We start from the raw sequence: 15,142 nt of genomic DNA on the forward strand, positions 1-15,142 counted from the left end.
TTTGACTTGTGTAGGTTTACAATGATTATTCAAGTTTAATAATATACATTACACACCTAATACAGAGACGGGCATGATTGAGGTCTTTAAGTGATTGATTTGGACATATGTTGACAGTACCGAGTAACAGGGAAATAGTTTTGTATAAATTGCTGTTATGCTTTTATTTACCTAGATTGAGAACTGAGAAACAAGCCCGCATCAAAGCAAGGAAGAGAAGTTTAGCAAGCAAGAAAGAAAAGTTTCTTCAGGAAAAGTTTCCACATCTTTCTGAAGCCCAGAAGTCAAGTCTTGTCTAAGATAGCTGAACTCTTAATTTACCATTTTGTTTTTCTTGGATTACAATCTGTATACAAAAGTAAATACATATTAAGTGGTTTATAAATGACTTGTGTTTTTAGTCATATGACTGTCGACCGTTTTAAGTGTTATTATGGCATGCTAAATCTGGAAGTGGTCAAAATCAGGTATAAAGTTCAGATTAAATTCCCATTTTATAAATTCTGACATCTAAGCAGACTTTTAATCGCCTGTATCTTAGAGTGGGAAAGTGATATAACTGCTATAGCAAAGGCAATAAGGTAATTTTGGAATTCAGGTAACCTTTTCACTACTATTGTTACTAGATATGAAGGGGCTATGGATTCTACTGTTAATAAACAGTGAGTACTTCCATTCAAAATAATGATAAATATATTTAGTACTTAAAGTGGCAAGTTACAACACAGCAGTCCACAAAAAAAAGTATTTCTGGAGTGCCTAGTAATTTTTATTTAATTTTGAAAGCCTAAGGTAAAAAACATAGGCAGTAAGTTTTACTAGTCAATAAAAAGCAATTCTACCATAAACAGAGTTGGAAAGCATTTTACTGAAAGCAAAATATTTAGAGAAAATAGACATTTATACAAAATTATAAAATGCTTGTAATAAGAATAAGTGCATTTCAAGGAAAGCACAAACTTATTTTAATTTACAGAGCCAGTTAAAGCCTTAAAAAATTTAAGTGGAAATTGAAATATGCAAAAATGTATAAACATTCTACAAAAGATGGTTGTTCTTTTCCTGAGTATACTAAAGCTATGAAACGTAAGGTGACAAAGAAGGTAGTTGTTTGGGAACTCTTCTCAAGGGCATTTCCTTTCTACACACTGCTTCCCTCCTTCTTCATATTCTTGTTTGGAAATCCACATCTGCTGAAAGGTGCCCTGTGAAATGGAAAGAAAAAATTACGTATGTACCTTTCTATTAGAAAATTGTTTCTTTTAATACCTTCATTATCACAACTCCTAATTTTTGAAGAACTCTTAAACCCCTCCCCAAATAGTACTCAAATTACACCCTTCTGGGCTTCCCTGGTGGCGCAGTGGTTGAGAATCTGCCTGCCAATGCAGGGGACACGGGTTCGAGCCTTGGTCTGGGAAGATCCCACATGCCGTGGAGCAACTAGGCCCGTGAGCCACAATTACTGAGCCTGCGAGTCTGGAGCCTGTGCTCTGCAACAAGAAAGGCCGCGATAGTGAGAGGCCCACGCACCGCGATGAAGAGTGGCCCCCACTTGCCGCAACTAGAGAAAGCCCTCGCACAGAAATGAAGACCCAACACGGCCACAAATAAATAAATAAATAAATAAAATTACACCCTTCTTTTTTCTGCCCTCTCCAGAACGTGCAAAGACACTATTTAGTCTTGCCCAAGTTTATATAGAATATTAAATCTTTCTATACTGTCATGAGGATTTAGAAAATGCTGGGAAAGGAAGATGAAGAGTTTAGCTATGATGGACTGATTAAGGCAACAACAAATTGTTGGAAGGCTTGATCCTAGTACAGCATTGATGAAATGTTCTAGCATTTGATTAATGGTAACGTTTAGAACTCAAACTAGGATAAAGTTTTACAAGTACACAAACGACAGTACACACGCACTATGCAAAATAAACAGAAGGTCAAAGGAGGAAAATGACTAAAGGAGGAAGGAACGTGGACTACATTACTACTAAGACGTGTAAGCAGAAGAAATCCATTCCCTATGATTATTCAAGTGGATTCATATATTGTTTTGTTTCATATCCAGTTTTGAACTAAGATCATTAAAAGACTAGAAACAGAACATAGACCAGAAATATATAAATGGACAGTTACAAACATTTAATAGTTAATAGCTTTTTAAAATGTTTAGCATAAGTACTTAGTGACATTTACTTTGGCTGCTCTGAGGTGAAGGGGAAATCCTCCAAATTTATGGTGCAGATAAGTACAAGGACTTCCTCCTGATTCACAGTAGGCACCAGTCCAAGCAGCATGCAAACCCCAACACCATGACTTCACCATTTGCCCCAAGAACCAATTCCTGACATACTCTACCTCACCAACAGGCCAGGGAGCAACCAGAACCCAAGAAGGAATGATTTAATTTTTTTTTTTTTTTTTTTTTGCGGTACGCGGGCCTCTCACTGTTGTGGCCTCTCCCGTTGCGAAGCACAGGCTCCAGACGTGCAGGCTCAGTGGCCATGGCTCACGGGCCCAGCCGCTCCGCGGCATGTGGGATCTTCCTGGACCGGGGCATGAACCCGTGTCCCCTGCATCGGCAGACGGACTCTCAACCACTGTGCCACCAGGGAAGCCCGGAATGATTTAATTTTAAATGTGCTGCAGATAAGTCCTGACCAGAGCCAATGGGAGTATTATTAAAAGAGGCGAGGATAAGTTAACAGATGCCCGCCTCTGTGTGAAAGGGGAAACTGTAATTAGGCTGACAATACCCACTAAAAAGGCATTGAGGCATTTTGTCATTTTGGAACATGTAAAACTGGCATCAGGTCCTCTACTAATTTGATAGCTAAAAACTGCGAAGATAAATGATCCATGGGGATTTTTAGTCTTTCTACTAAATTCAGTATTTCCAGTGATACATTTAAATTAAATAAGAATCTTCAACTATTTTGCAAAGTAGTTTATCTACTAACCAAAGAAGCTAGAATGGAGCCACCGATCCATGAACTAAACCTCCGTTCCACTGTTGTATTATTTGCAATCAGTTTCAACCGCATACTCTAAGATAGAAAGGGAAGAATAAGTATTAGTAGGATCAAATAGAACAAGTGACTCAACTTAGGAGACTCAAGTTATGACCTTTTAGTGGCTCTGGTTCAAGCACTAATTACACATGATTATTTTGTAGTAGCCAGATTAATAGTAGGCATAGGTTGGACTACTGTATAGGATTTTAAAGTACTTTGATTATGTCTTGTAATGTGTAGTTGAATAAGAAAATAAATTATATAAACCTTACAAAACTGCATACTAGACAGCATGGCATTCAGAATTTAATCCTAAAACAGCAAAATAAGTACTTAACACTATAAATCAGGTACTATGCTAAGTGCTTCATATATTATTTCATTTTGTCCAACACCAAGTGTAATTATTATCCCAACCTGCTGCCCTTTCTGTAGTGCTCCTCAACTTTCTAACTTACTTTTTTAGGCCTTCAAAATCCCTCCTCTCTTAGTTCATCCCTCAAGGGTTGAATCTTAGTTCAACCCTCCCTATTCCTCCCTGCCCCCATCCAAATCAAAACACAGACATAAGATCTCAGGAAAGTTTATTCACACTGCTTTCTTTCAAGTTAGTGTTTCTGTTCTGCTGGAACACTCTCTCAATAAACATGGTTTTATGGCTCAGCACTATCCCTATCTCACTTCCTGTATGGAGAGATTTTCCCCCTACCTAGGAATTTGCTTCTGGGGATAGTTCTCAAATTGTTGATACTTACCAATTATTCTATATATGAACATACAGTTTGAGTCTTTTTCACAGTGAAATAACTGTGTATGTAGCAGGGGTATGTGGAATGGGAGGGAGGGGTGCTGAGAGCAGGAGGGATGAACACAGGGTTTTGTAGGTGAGGAACTGGTTGATATCTATTACAATGGATTTCATTAAATTTTAATTGCCTCCTAAAAGACAAGGATAGTATCTAACTGGTCTTGACCAGACCTGGGACAGCCCAAGTCTATATTCATTATTCTGGGACTTTTATGAAATCTAATGATTAGTACTATAATTAAGGTAGATGCCAGGTCAGTCTATATCTCCAAGAATGTAAGGAGGTATCAATCTTGTGCCTATATCAATACTTACATAACAAATATAAAAATGTGGCATATGTAAAACAGTCCTTTATATGAGAAACCAAAGGCTATCAAGTACACAAATTCTATAGATTCTGTTAGGGCCTATGTAATCTCTAATAAAGTTTTTTAAAATGTAATATTTATCGCAAAATACCTTACAAAAAACTACTTGATGGAAGTTTAAAAATCTAAAGACTATGACTACTACTCTGTTACTAATGTACCACGTAAACTACCTTCTCCCTAAACCAGGTTCTTCTGTCCTTTTGAAAGTTATCACAGTGCACCAAGGGATGTTTTTAAAACATAAAAGCTCTTTAGTCCTCTGCCAGATTTTATCTTGTAAGTTTGCTATTAATAAGTGACATGACCTGGAACCTATCTCTGTGGGTTGAACTGTATCCTCCAAAGAGGTATGTTGATAATCCCTGGTCGCTGTGAATGTGACCTAATTTAGAAATAGAGTTTCTGCAGATGTAGGGTGGACCCTTAATCCATTACAACTAGAGTTCATTTAAGAGGACATACCCACAAAGGGAGAATGCCACATGTCAACGGGGATAGACACTGAAGTGCTATAACTGCAACCCAAGAAACGCCAAGGATTGCTGGCAAATCATGAGATGCTAGAAAGAGGGAAGGAAAAATTCTCTTCTGTACGTTTCAGAGAGCATGGCCCTAATGACATGTTGATTTCAGACTTCTAGCTTCCAGAACTGAGAGGTAATAAATTTCTGTTGTCTTAAGCCATCCAGTTTGTGGTACTTTGTTACGGCAGCCCTAGGACATAATATACCATCGTGCTCATCTTTCCAGCCATATAGCTCTCCCCACTTCTACACAGACTATAAGCCAACTACTTCAAAATATTGGAATATGCCATCTTCCCTTCATATTCTGCACATGGTATTCCCTCTACCTAGATGTCCTTTCATAAACTGCCAACCAGCTGAACTCCTGTTCATTCAAACAGCTTCTTAATGAGGCTTTCTCTGACACTCCTAGGGAGTTAAGTGCTTTCCCCTCAGTGTTCTTAAGAGGGCCTGGTTGATGACATACTGAACCACTTAGCACATTACAGTTTTTATTTTCTGCATGTCTACTCCTCCTAACTGACTAAGCCCTTGGTGGGAAGGGACTATATTTTCTATCCTTAGTGCCTAACAGACTATAGGTACTTAAGTATGGAATCAATGAATAAAGTGAGATTCAGACAGTACAACAGTAACTAATAGATGTCATCTAGAAAAATTTGATTAATAAGGGGTATTAACTTTAAGTAATACCATACCAGGCAGACACAAAATACCATCAACCTACTGAAAAACAAACTATATAAAGTTCCACCAGCAGTGAGGATACATATGACTGAAAAATACCACTAAAGAACAAACAAAACTTACCGGGGGTGTTTTCTGAGAGAGTTCTCTATTCAACCTGTCAGTAAAGCTCTGAATTAGCGTGTTTCCTCCTGCCACTATAACGCTGCCATAGAGACCCTGGGATGAAAACAAAAATAAATTAGTTCCAAATGTTTCCAACAGTTTTAAATACAACTACAAATAAAACCATGTCTTCCAGTAAAATTTTCCCTTTTTTAATTTTTACTTCTACATAGACCTACTAGTTTAATCTAGTGGTTCTCAATCCTGGCTGCATTCAACTCATTAGGGAGCTTTTAAACCACCAATACCTGGGGGCAATTAAATAAAAATCTCTGGGGATGGGGTCCAGGAAAAGTTTTTGTTGGTTTATTTAAAACTCTCCAGATGAGGGCTTCCTTGGTGGCGCAGGGTTAAGAATCCACCTGCCAATGCAGGGGACATGGGTTCGAGCCCCGGTCGGGGAAGATTCCACATGCTGTGGAGCAACTAAACCCGTGCGCCACAACTACTGCAGCCCGTATGCCTGTGCTCCACAACGAGAAGCCTGCGCACCGCAACAAAGAGTAACCCCCTGCTCTCTGCAACTAGAGAAAGCCCACGCGCAGCAACAAAGACCCAACGCAGCCAAAAATAAATAAATTTATAAAAAAAGAAAACTCTCCAGATGATTCTACTGTGCATTAAAATTTAAGAATCACTATCTTAAAGCAATTATTCTACAATCCAATCATAATTTTCTGGCAGATAGCTGCCAGTATTTCATTAGAGGTATATTTCATAATTACATCATCTCAGAATGTACATCTAGAAGTTGCAATGTTTAAAATTAGGCAAGGTTTAATGATTATGGTGGATAATGCATACTCTGACAACAGTCCTGGCCAAAATGACTGCTACCTTTCTCTTCTGCAGAGACGAACTTTTTCAAAATCCACGTGCTGAGGCCTCCCCCGCCAAAAATAAATTCTCAGTAATAAGGAGTATATCTACCTCTAATCTGCATGTATGCATCAGAAAGTTAAATGTCAGCCTGCTTTTATAGTGGCTAAATTCATATTTTAAAAATTTATTCCAAATGTCTAAATCATCTAACTTTTGAAAGAGAAAATGGAATATAGAAGCATCTCCTCCTCTGCAGTCAACAATAGTTTAAAGGAGAAAACTCAATAAAAAACAAAGTTAGCAATGTCTTACAGTAAATGTACTTCAAATCAACTGCCTTCCCCTTGAGTTTATACTAAAAAATTGCATGCTTACAACCCCATTATCCTAGAAGCAGCACATCCCAGGCAGGTAATTAGTTGAAATAAAGAACATTTTTCATAACTACCTGGAAGTCTTTTTTGAACAACATGATTTTTTATAGACCCTTAGCTATTAGCACAATGCTCTAAGCAAATGCATTAACTCAAAGAAAATCAAGGCAATACGTTGGCTACAAATTAAATCTAGCGTTTAAATAAGATATAATCTATCTAATAATTAGTATGGTATGGAATATGGAGTTAGTCCTTAAAACTTGGCAAGAAATAAACTGATGAAACAAACAGCTTGGAAAAGCACAAAAAATATGAAGTTTATATCTAAACTCCATGTAAAAGTTACATAATTTAAACCTTAAACCACACCTTCCTGAAAAATAAAAAGTAAAACTGCACTAGGTACATTAAAAATCACCAATAATCTGTATCTCGGTATGTCACGTTTTAGGAAATCTCTAGAACAGCGGTGTCCAAAAGAACTTTCTGTGATGATGGAAGTGTTCTACATCTGCACTGTCATAGAGCAGCAACTAGCTACATTTATAATGTGGCTAGTGCAACCGAAGAATTGAAATTTAAATTTCTGTTTATTTTAACTGAATTGCCACATGTGGCCAAAAGCTACCACACTGGACACAGCTCTAGAGTTTTGCATTTTTCCTTTTCTAGTAGAACTTCATTTTTTTACATATTTTTACAAAATGGACTTCAAAGTCAATGGCCAAAGTTGCCAACTTAAATAATGATGGCCATTATAAATAATGGGGCACTAGATTGCCCTAAAAGATACCTTTATGCCATAAATGAGACTGGCACTTACTGGTCTGATATCAATATCGCACATTCCAACACTTGTAGTGACAACATGACTGACGCCCAGCATTGTATTTCCTGATAACCCCTATAACAAAATAGAAATGAGTAGTCACACAGAAGACCTTCAAACAATAAAGCACATCCAAAAAAGCTAAGTCAGTCTTATTTAGGTTTTGTAATTACAAGAGATCTTTAAAGGAAAAACCAGGCTAATTATAAAAATAAGCTTTTATACCTTTACATTGGAAGGGTCAAATAATCCTTCAGGAATCTTTAACCGTTCTGCTCCAAAATCACAGTTGTAGCCATTGGGGAATTCATAATGAACAGTTGGCATCTGTGCGGCTACTCTGAAAACATATCAAACAATATTAAACAAAAGACAAAAACAATCCTCTTCAGAATTATAAACTACTAAGGAATCATCAACTTATAAGAAAGCAGAGGGATATCTTATTTTCTTTTAAAATGTTATTCAGTATTTCTTAACTTTTTACCTTTAGACCAGTTAAGCATATTCTACAATTTTTTAAACTAAACAAATCAATTTCTTTCCTCATTTATGAAGTACACAGTTCAAAAAAAATCTTTTTTTTAAATTTTTATTTATTTTTGGCTGAGTTGGGTCTTCGTTGCGGTGCGCGGGCTTCTCATTGCAGTGGCTTCTCTTGTTGCAGAGCACGGGCTCTAGGGTGCACAGGCTTAGTTGCTCCACGGCATGTGGGATCTTTCCGGACCAGGGCTCAAACCTGTGTTCCCTGCATTGGCAGGCGGATTCTTAACCACTGTGCCACCAGGGAAGTCCCTACAGTTTTTTTTAAATTGAAGTACAGTTGATTTACAATGTTTTGTTAGTTTCTGGTGTATAGCGAAGTGATTCAGTTATATATTAAGTATACAGTTTTTTTAAAAGATTAGTATGAAGGTTTTAATAAGCTATTAAGTTTTAAGTCTTGTAGAAAAAATAAGAAAACATACTGTTCATCGTAAGTTGAATCTGATACTTGAAGTACTGAGGCTTGAAAATCCTGGATAACACACTATGGATTTTAAAAAAAGGATAAGAAACAAAATTATTGAGATTTGTCTTTGCAGTCTATACTTTTGTAACATTATTTTAAAAACACTTTTCTTAATGAAACTGTACCACATTCCTGGATGGCTAACTCATTTCAAGGGTATAAATCTACCCAGTAAGGACTCTGAGCATCAAGAAACCCAATTCTAAACACTCGCATTATAAGTTAAATTATATAACATTTAAATTACAACCATTATGGAAAAATGATGAGATAAAAAAACAAGTGGGAACCCTTGTACCCCAGTCCTGCATAACAAAATTGGTTTTAGAACACTGTTTTCCCATTTTTAAAATTTTTTTCTTTAAAATTTTTATTGGCTTATAGTTGATTTACTGTTTTTCCCTTTAAAATAAGCTTAGAAGCAAGATTTCATTAGCTGAATATATATAAAATGCATATATATTGTATCTTATGGAATTTTTAATGACTGACATAGTATAAAACAGTTAAAAAATTTGCAGTGAAATACATAGGACCTCTGAGCTGCTAAGGAAAAATCCTGTCTAAGGTCTAGGCGCAATTATTAATCATTTTCACAATTTTTCCTTGTACTAAACACCCACAAAAAAATCTTTATCCTTAGGTGTAAGAAACTGTCAAATAGGATATATCCCTGCCATAGTAAATGATGACTTTCATATCCTTTTACCTTTTACTGTTAAAAATGAATGTATATTGTGGTGTGAGAGGTTGTTTTACTAACCTCTCCCGTCAGTAAGTCATGTTCAGAGATGGATTTTCAGTAAAGAAAACCTTTTGTTGGCTCCTTGCTGTGAACAGTAACACATTTTTTTACATAGCTGACTCATATTAGGAAAGGGAACGTAACTGAGCCATACCAGCAGGTCTCTATATACTAAAACCATTTTCTTAGTCAAAAAATGTACAGAATAGCATAATGCTTGTTTTTATCCCAAAGCTCCTTTCAGGTCTCACCACAGTAATCCAAGTGAATATAGTTTGTTGAGATATCTGACAAGCATGAAAAGCACCCCCCTACTCCGCCAAAAGCTATTAATTTTGTTTGTAAAATATCATTAAAAATATAAGTTTGAAAATATAAAGTGCTCATACTCTAGTCAAAGACTTACAGCCTATAATGCTTTCGTAAAGAGAATAAGGGTTACTTACGTTACACATGTAATTGTGCCAAGACCTTGTAACCTGTGGCAACTTCTCTTTTCTTTTCCAGTTTGCTGGAGATCCTTCACGAACAGCTTCCTGAGTGCCAAGAGCAAGTGCTAGGTTAACAGAGTTCACAACATGGGGGTGGGGAGTTGGAGGTAAATCCCAGAAATAAAATTCATTCATCACTTACTTTTGATGCAATCATATATGGAGGAATCAGTTCTATATTCATTTCTTGGAAGAGTTCTCTGCACTGCATAGTAATAAAGTCTCCAGCAAGAGGGGATTTTACAATGCCTATGAAACAGATTAAACAAGGCTAAGAAAGCATTCCATCCAAACTCCCTGGGACAAATTTCCTCTGTGTATTTATACATGATTAATTGTTTTCAAGCAGAATTAATGGAACTATCCCTCCAGGCATGAATGAAGCCATGCATCAGTTTTAAATATACACTATATACTAAAGATTAAAAAAAAAACACTTAAAGACATGACTGGGAAACTGATATACTTTGATAGTCCAAGTCATTGCTTTATTTCATGATCTGTGTCCTCTGTGCACCCTGGTTAAATACAGTTACCTTGCTGAAGGACATAGCCATCGTGAACTGGAATTGCAGTGGTATGAGTGGCTCCACTGTCCAAGATAAGCCCAGTAGAACGACCATTAGCAAATCTAGTTTAAAGCATTAAGGAAAAGAAAGTATCAAGGTTCCTAAAATAATGTTTATTGTAAAGGGAAGGTTTTATTAAGGCATTTTTAAAACATGTGCGTTGTGGCTTAAAATGCGTTAAAAAAAAATAAAATAGGGCTTCCCTGGTGGCTCAGTGGTTGAGAGTCCACCTGCCGATGCAAGGGACACGGGTTCGTGCCCTGGTCCAGGAGGATCCCACATGCTGCGGAGCGGCTGGGCCCGTGAGCCATGGCCGCTGAGCCTGCGTGTCTGGAGCCTGTGCTCCGCAGCGGGAGAGACCACAACAGTGAGAGGCCCGCGTACCGCAAAAAAAATTAAAAAATAAATAAAATAATAAAATAAATACGGGGATGAAAGTTGGCATCAAATAATAACTCTGGTTTCAAAACAAATGAGAACAGGCAGGACTTCCAGAATGGTGGTGTGAGGAAGTCAGAGAAACCTTTATCCCAGAGAGACATCTGTTAAACTGGTCCAAATTAGCACAATTATTCAAAGTCCCTGGCACAGATCAAAGGGCTTACAACAAACTGAGAAGCATTTAACAAAATCTATAGAAACTTGGTAAGAACAGTGGGAGGCTGTGACATTTGAGATAAGAACTAAAACCATTCTCACATAGGATTAAAGAACCATTTCAGCAGTTTGGCAGGTGAGTGGCTGTTATCATCATCTCCCCCAACTCAATAGGAAGAGCTATTCCAGGCAGATTCAACAGCCAGTGAATATCAGCAGACTCCACTTATCCCATTTTCCACAGCTCTGTGCTGCAGAAGGCCTACATCACGTGAACATCATAAACCAACATTTAGGAGTAGAGCCATTCACTGGATCATCAAATATTTACTGAGCATCTATTATGTGCCTAGTGATAGGTCTGGTGCCCAATAAAGGAGGGCAGCAGGGAGGTCATTCTCTCACTAGCACTCCTTAAGCAGAGAAGACACGAAGAGGTGAACCAAAACTGTCTCTGCCCTGAAGGATATCCTGATAAGTGCAGCAGAGATCAATAAAGCTATAAAAAGAACAGTTTGAGATGCCATGGGAGAGTATATAGGAATATAACCGGTCCCTGGGAAATTCAATTGTAAGATGGGGAGGGGGACATGGGGAAGAGGAGAAACATGCGGGAAGGCGAGGAGGCAAGAGAGCATAGTGAAGAGGTCAGGGAAGTGCAGCATAGTTCAGTGGGGCCTGAAAGGAGAAGAAAGGCAAGGCTGTGGAAGATGATTCTGGCTTAAATCAGCAGACTGGCAATTAACAAAGATGATCAGAGCTGCAGTGTGAAGACTGGGCAAGATAAGAGGAAGGGGTGCACCTAATGCAATGGCAGTGGATAGAGAAATAAATGGATTTGAGGGTTTGGTTTGGGGCCGGGGGAGGCTGGAGAATAGACAGGTCTTGATAACTACAAAATCTGAAGGGTTAATGAGAAAGATTTCTGGTCTAGACAACTGGGAGTAAGATACTACACAAAGGAGAAAGAATAAATTTGATGGGAGAGAAGAATTTTGGATATATTGAGTTTAAAGTGCTTAAACAGATAACTAATAGAAAAAAGTTCTAGTAGACAGCTGGACGTGGGCCTGGAGCTCACAAGAAAGATCTGGGATACAAACATGGATTTGGAATTTGTCAGTGTATAACTGGTATCTGAAGCCAAGGAAATAGATAGTTAAACCAGAAAGAACATGTCAAGAGGGATGAAGGGCTAAGGGCAGAGAACTAAGGCATGGGCAGGAACGATCAGAGGAAAGAGGTCTGAGAATAAATGGCCAGAACGATAGGTTAGTAATTTATCTTTGCTATTACTGGTACTCCATTGATCTCTGGTCATCTATATACATAAACACTAATTTTATCTCTGTTAGTACAAAGTGATACAGTAACACCAGACTAAAAGTATGTAAGCTCTCCTGAAGATGGCAATTATAAAACCTGGACAAATTATTTTAAGTGACCATTTTAAGATACTGGAAAGTATTCAAAAGTAGTCAAAACTCAGCCAAAACTTATCTTCATGAAACTGCAACCAGAGGGGGTAAAAACTGCAAGTTTGCAGCTTCCTCGCCTAAAAGTGCTTCCCAGCTCCATGGCTATGGTTCAGGAAAGCAGTGACGAAAAATCGCAACTTTACCACCTTGAGTGAACACAGAAAGGAGTTCAGGGGTGGAAGAAAAGCTGGACATTTAAGGTAGAAACTCTGGAAGAAAGAGAACCACAGAAGGGATAAAACCCAAAATCTGAGTATAAAATCTACCCAAATCTCTGGTTGACAACTGAACTATTCAACTGCAGGACTGCAGGGGGACCAACAAAATGCAGAGAACAGAAGGGCAATGCATTCTTGAAAAACAGAGGTGCACCAATGAGTTCTGTGATTTTGCTACCTTTTTAAATCAATGAATTCTCCAACAGCATGCAGCTCTGACAGGAGAAGGCTGAAGCCTGCCTCGCAAATTGAGGTGTCAAGAGGACAGAGCCTGAGGCTGGCAGATAAGAGCCCAGCTATCAATTAAGTCAGATAAAACAATACTACTCTTCTTACTAATATTTTTGTTTTGGAAAACAGAGTTATCTTTTTCATAAAACTGTTATTTTTGTCGACGTTAATGTGTGTATTTTTGTTATTTTTAATTAAATTAATAAGAAAATGTTAAAAGGAGTCTTAGTTTTAAATTCTCAAACAGTAATATTGATAGTTATAACCTACAAAAAACAGAAGCTCTGCGTCATCCTCAGTAATTTTTAAAAGTGTAAAGGAATCCCAAGGCCATGGTTAGGAAGTCAAAACAATTTTTAGAATAATACTAAGATGTTATTTGCCCTTTTCACTGTCATTCTCTCATAAATGTACAAGAGAGTTTTTTTTCCAGAGGCTATGTCATGTGTGATACACAACAGACTGAATGTGATATGAGAATCCAACTTCTGCTATTAAGTCCAACGTTAAAGACATTTGAAAAATTGTGAAACGAAGCCACCCTTCTCATTAATATTTTTGGTTTTGGAAAACACAGTTATTTTTTATTAAAATATTTTATTTATATTATCATACAATGGGCTTATTAATTTACTTAAAATAAGCAAATATAATTTTTTTAAGTTTCTGTCTTAATTTCTAATATGGCAAATACTACCAGATATGATCCACATAAATAAAAGCTCTAGGTATAAAAAGTTTGAGAACCTCTGGGCTAGAAGAACACAGTAAAAAACACTAGTCAGCAAAAGCCAGAAGTGTTAGGAATTCTAGAGGACAATCTACTTCCCTTACCAAATAAATTACAAGAGAAAATAAAGGGGAGGGTGGGTACAATCTACAGACCACAAGAGACCTAAGAGACATATCGAACAAAATACAATGCATGATCCCTGTTGCCTGGGTCCTGATTCAAATATACTAAACTGTTTTTTAAAAAAGAAAATAAATTGTGGTTATATCTTTAAAAAAAAAGAGACATATGGTAACATCTTGTACAGATACATGCTTAATGTCTGGGATTTACTTCAAAACCATGGTGGGAGGGGGAGTGCCTGTGGTTATAGCTAATACCACTTAGCTCTGTGTTGAAAGTTGTTGACCCTGGGTGATGGGCACATGGAGGTTCAATATAATATTCTATCTTATTTTGTGTAAGAAATTTTCTATAATAAAAAGTTAAAAAATAAAACAATACCAATTCTGTTTACATACTCCTTGTAAGGAAGCAGCCAAACAGATCTTATGTTCAAATTCAGAATTGCCGTTTTCAAGCTGTGGACTGGGACCAGTTTGCTTACTTTGACTCCGATTCCTGACAGGATTATTATGAAAATTAAATGATATAATGCACACAATGAGTCTGCTAATACTCTCCCTCCTTCCTCTACTCAAAACCTGCAATGGTTCTCTTGAGTCTAAAGTTCACATTTTTAAAATCTAACATGCAAGACTTCTACAGTCTGATCTAAACATATTTTTACAACTTGTTCTGAAGCCGAACATAAATCTTCAACTCTAAACTAAGTCACTGTGAAGAACGCTTACACTTTCCACCTCCACATTTGTGCTAAAGTCATCTCCAAGACACACCACGACAGACAAATGTTAGATTACAGTTACCACAGTGATTCTCACACATATAAAATTCGCTTGATTATTACAGCAATCCAGGGAGGTATACCAGATAAATGAGTAAAAAGTGAAGTTCAAATTTTAAGTACCTAATTCAAGATCAGTTTATAAGCACTGGAACTTGAACTCTAAACATAGGTCCCCTTCCCCCACATCCTGCAACTAAATTCTCTTTTCTTTACAAAGGCTTGTCAGGCTACAATATTACTCCACTGAACTACAACTGCTATTTGAAAAATTCAAATTAATCATGTACTTCTTTATGACTTTTGCCAATGCTATTTTGAAGTACTATTTAAATCTGTTATTTAGTTTTCAACAAGAATATTATTCTTTGAGATCAGGACATAATATTTCCTTGTCTGTCCCTTAATATGCTTGTAAAAAATATTTGGTGATTAAATCTTAAATGAATTTACATCCAATTTCCACTTTTCTAAGGTACTGGAGAAGAGGAAGGAAATGGCAATCTTTGAATTCAGCTAGGTCAACTGACTTAGATACTGTCCTGTCGTCACA

The 15,142-nt window shown here is 37.1% G+C and overlaps 2 protein-coding genes across 5 annotated transcripts in view; one reads left to right on the forward strand and one right to left on the reverse strand.

The window, feature by feature from the left end:
* Positions 1–14,111, forward strand: part of MRPL47 (mitochondrial ribosomal protein L47) — a 37,195-nt gene extending 23,084 nt beyond the window's left edge. For 2 of the 4 annotated variants that reach the window (XM_030863034.2, XM_060298391.2), the window contains exon 7: positions 176–1,206. In XM_030863034.2, coding sequence (XP_030718894.1) covers positions 176–299 — 124 coding nt within the window. In that variant the 3' untranslated portion in view covers positions 300–1,206. Of the gene's footprint in view, positions 1–175; positions 1,207–9,872 lie in introns of those variants that run through there. The other 2 variants (XR_009563767.1, XM_030863046.2) reach the window with 2 other exon arrangements.
* The window catches only part of ACTL6A (actin like 6A), a 27,528-nt gene continuing 13,234 nt past the window's right edge, over positions 849–15,142 (reverse strand). The window contains exons 6-14 of the mRNA XM_030863020.2: positions 10,393–10,487; positions 9,999–10,105; positions 9,812–9,901; positions 8,577–8,638; positions 7,834–7,948; positions 7,603–7,683; positions 5,539–5,634; positions 2,966–3,052; positions 849–1,205 (exon numbers count right to left, since the gene is read on the reverse strand). Of these exons, the coding sequence (XP_030718880.1) occupies positions 1,125–1,205; positions 2,966–3,052; positions 5,539–5,634; positions 7,603–7,683; positions 7,834–7,948; positions 8,577–8,638; positions 9,812–9,901; positions 9,999–10,105; positions 10,393–10,487 (814 nt within the window). The 3' untranslated portion in view covers positions 849–1,124. The remainder of the gene's footprint in view (positions 1,206–2,965; positions 3,053–5,538; positions 5,635–7,602; positions 7,684–7,833; positions 7,949–8,576; positions 8,639–9,811; positions 9,902–9,998; positions 10,106–10,392; positions 10,488–15,142) is intronic.

This window comes from Globicephala melas, chromosome 4 (genome assembly GCF_963455315.2).
Source record: "Globicephala melas chromosome 4, mGloMel1.2, whole genome shotgun sequence".
In the NCBI taxonomy this organism is placed as follows: Eukaryota; Metazoa; Chordata; class Mammalia; order Artiodactyla; family Delphinidae; genus Globicephala; species Globicephala melas.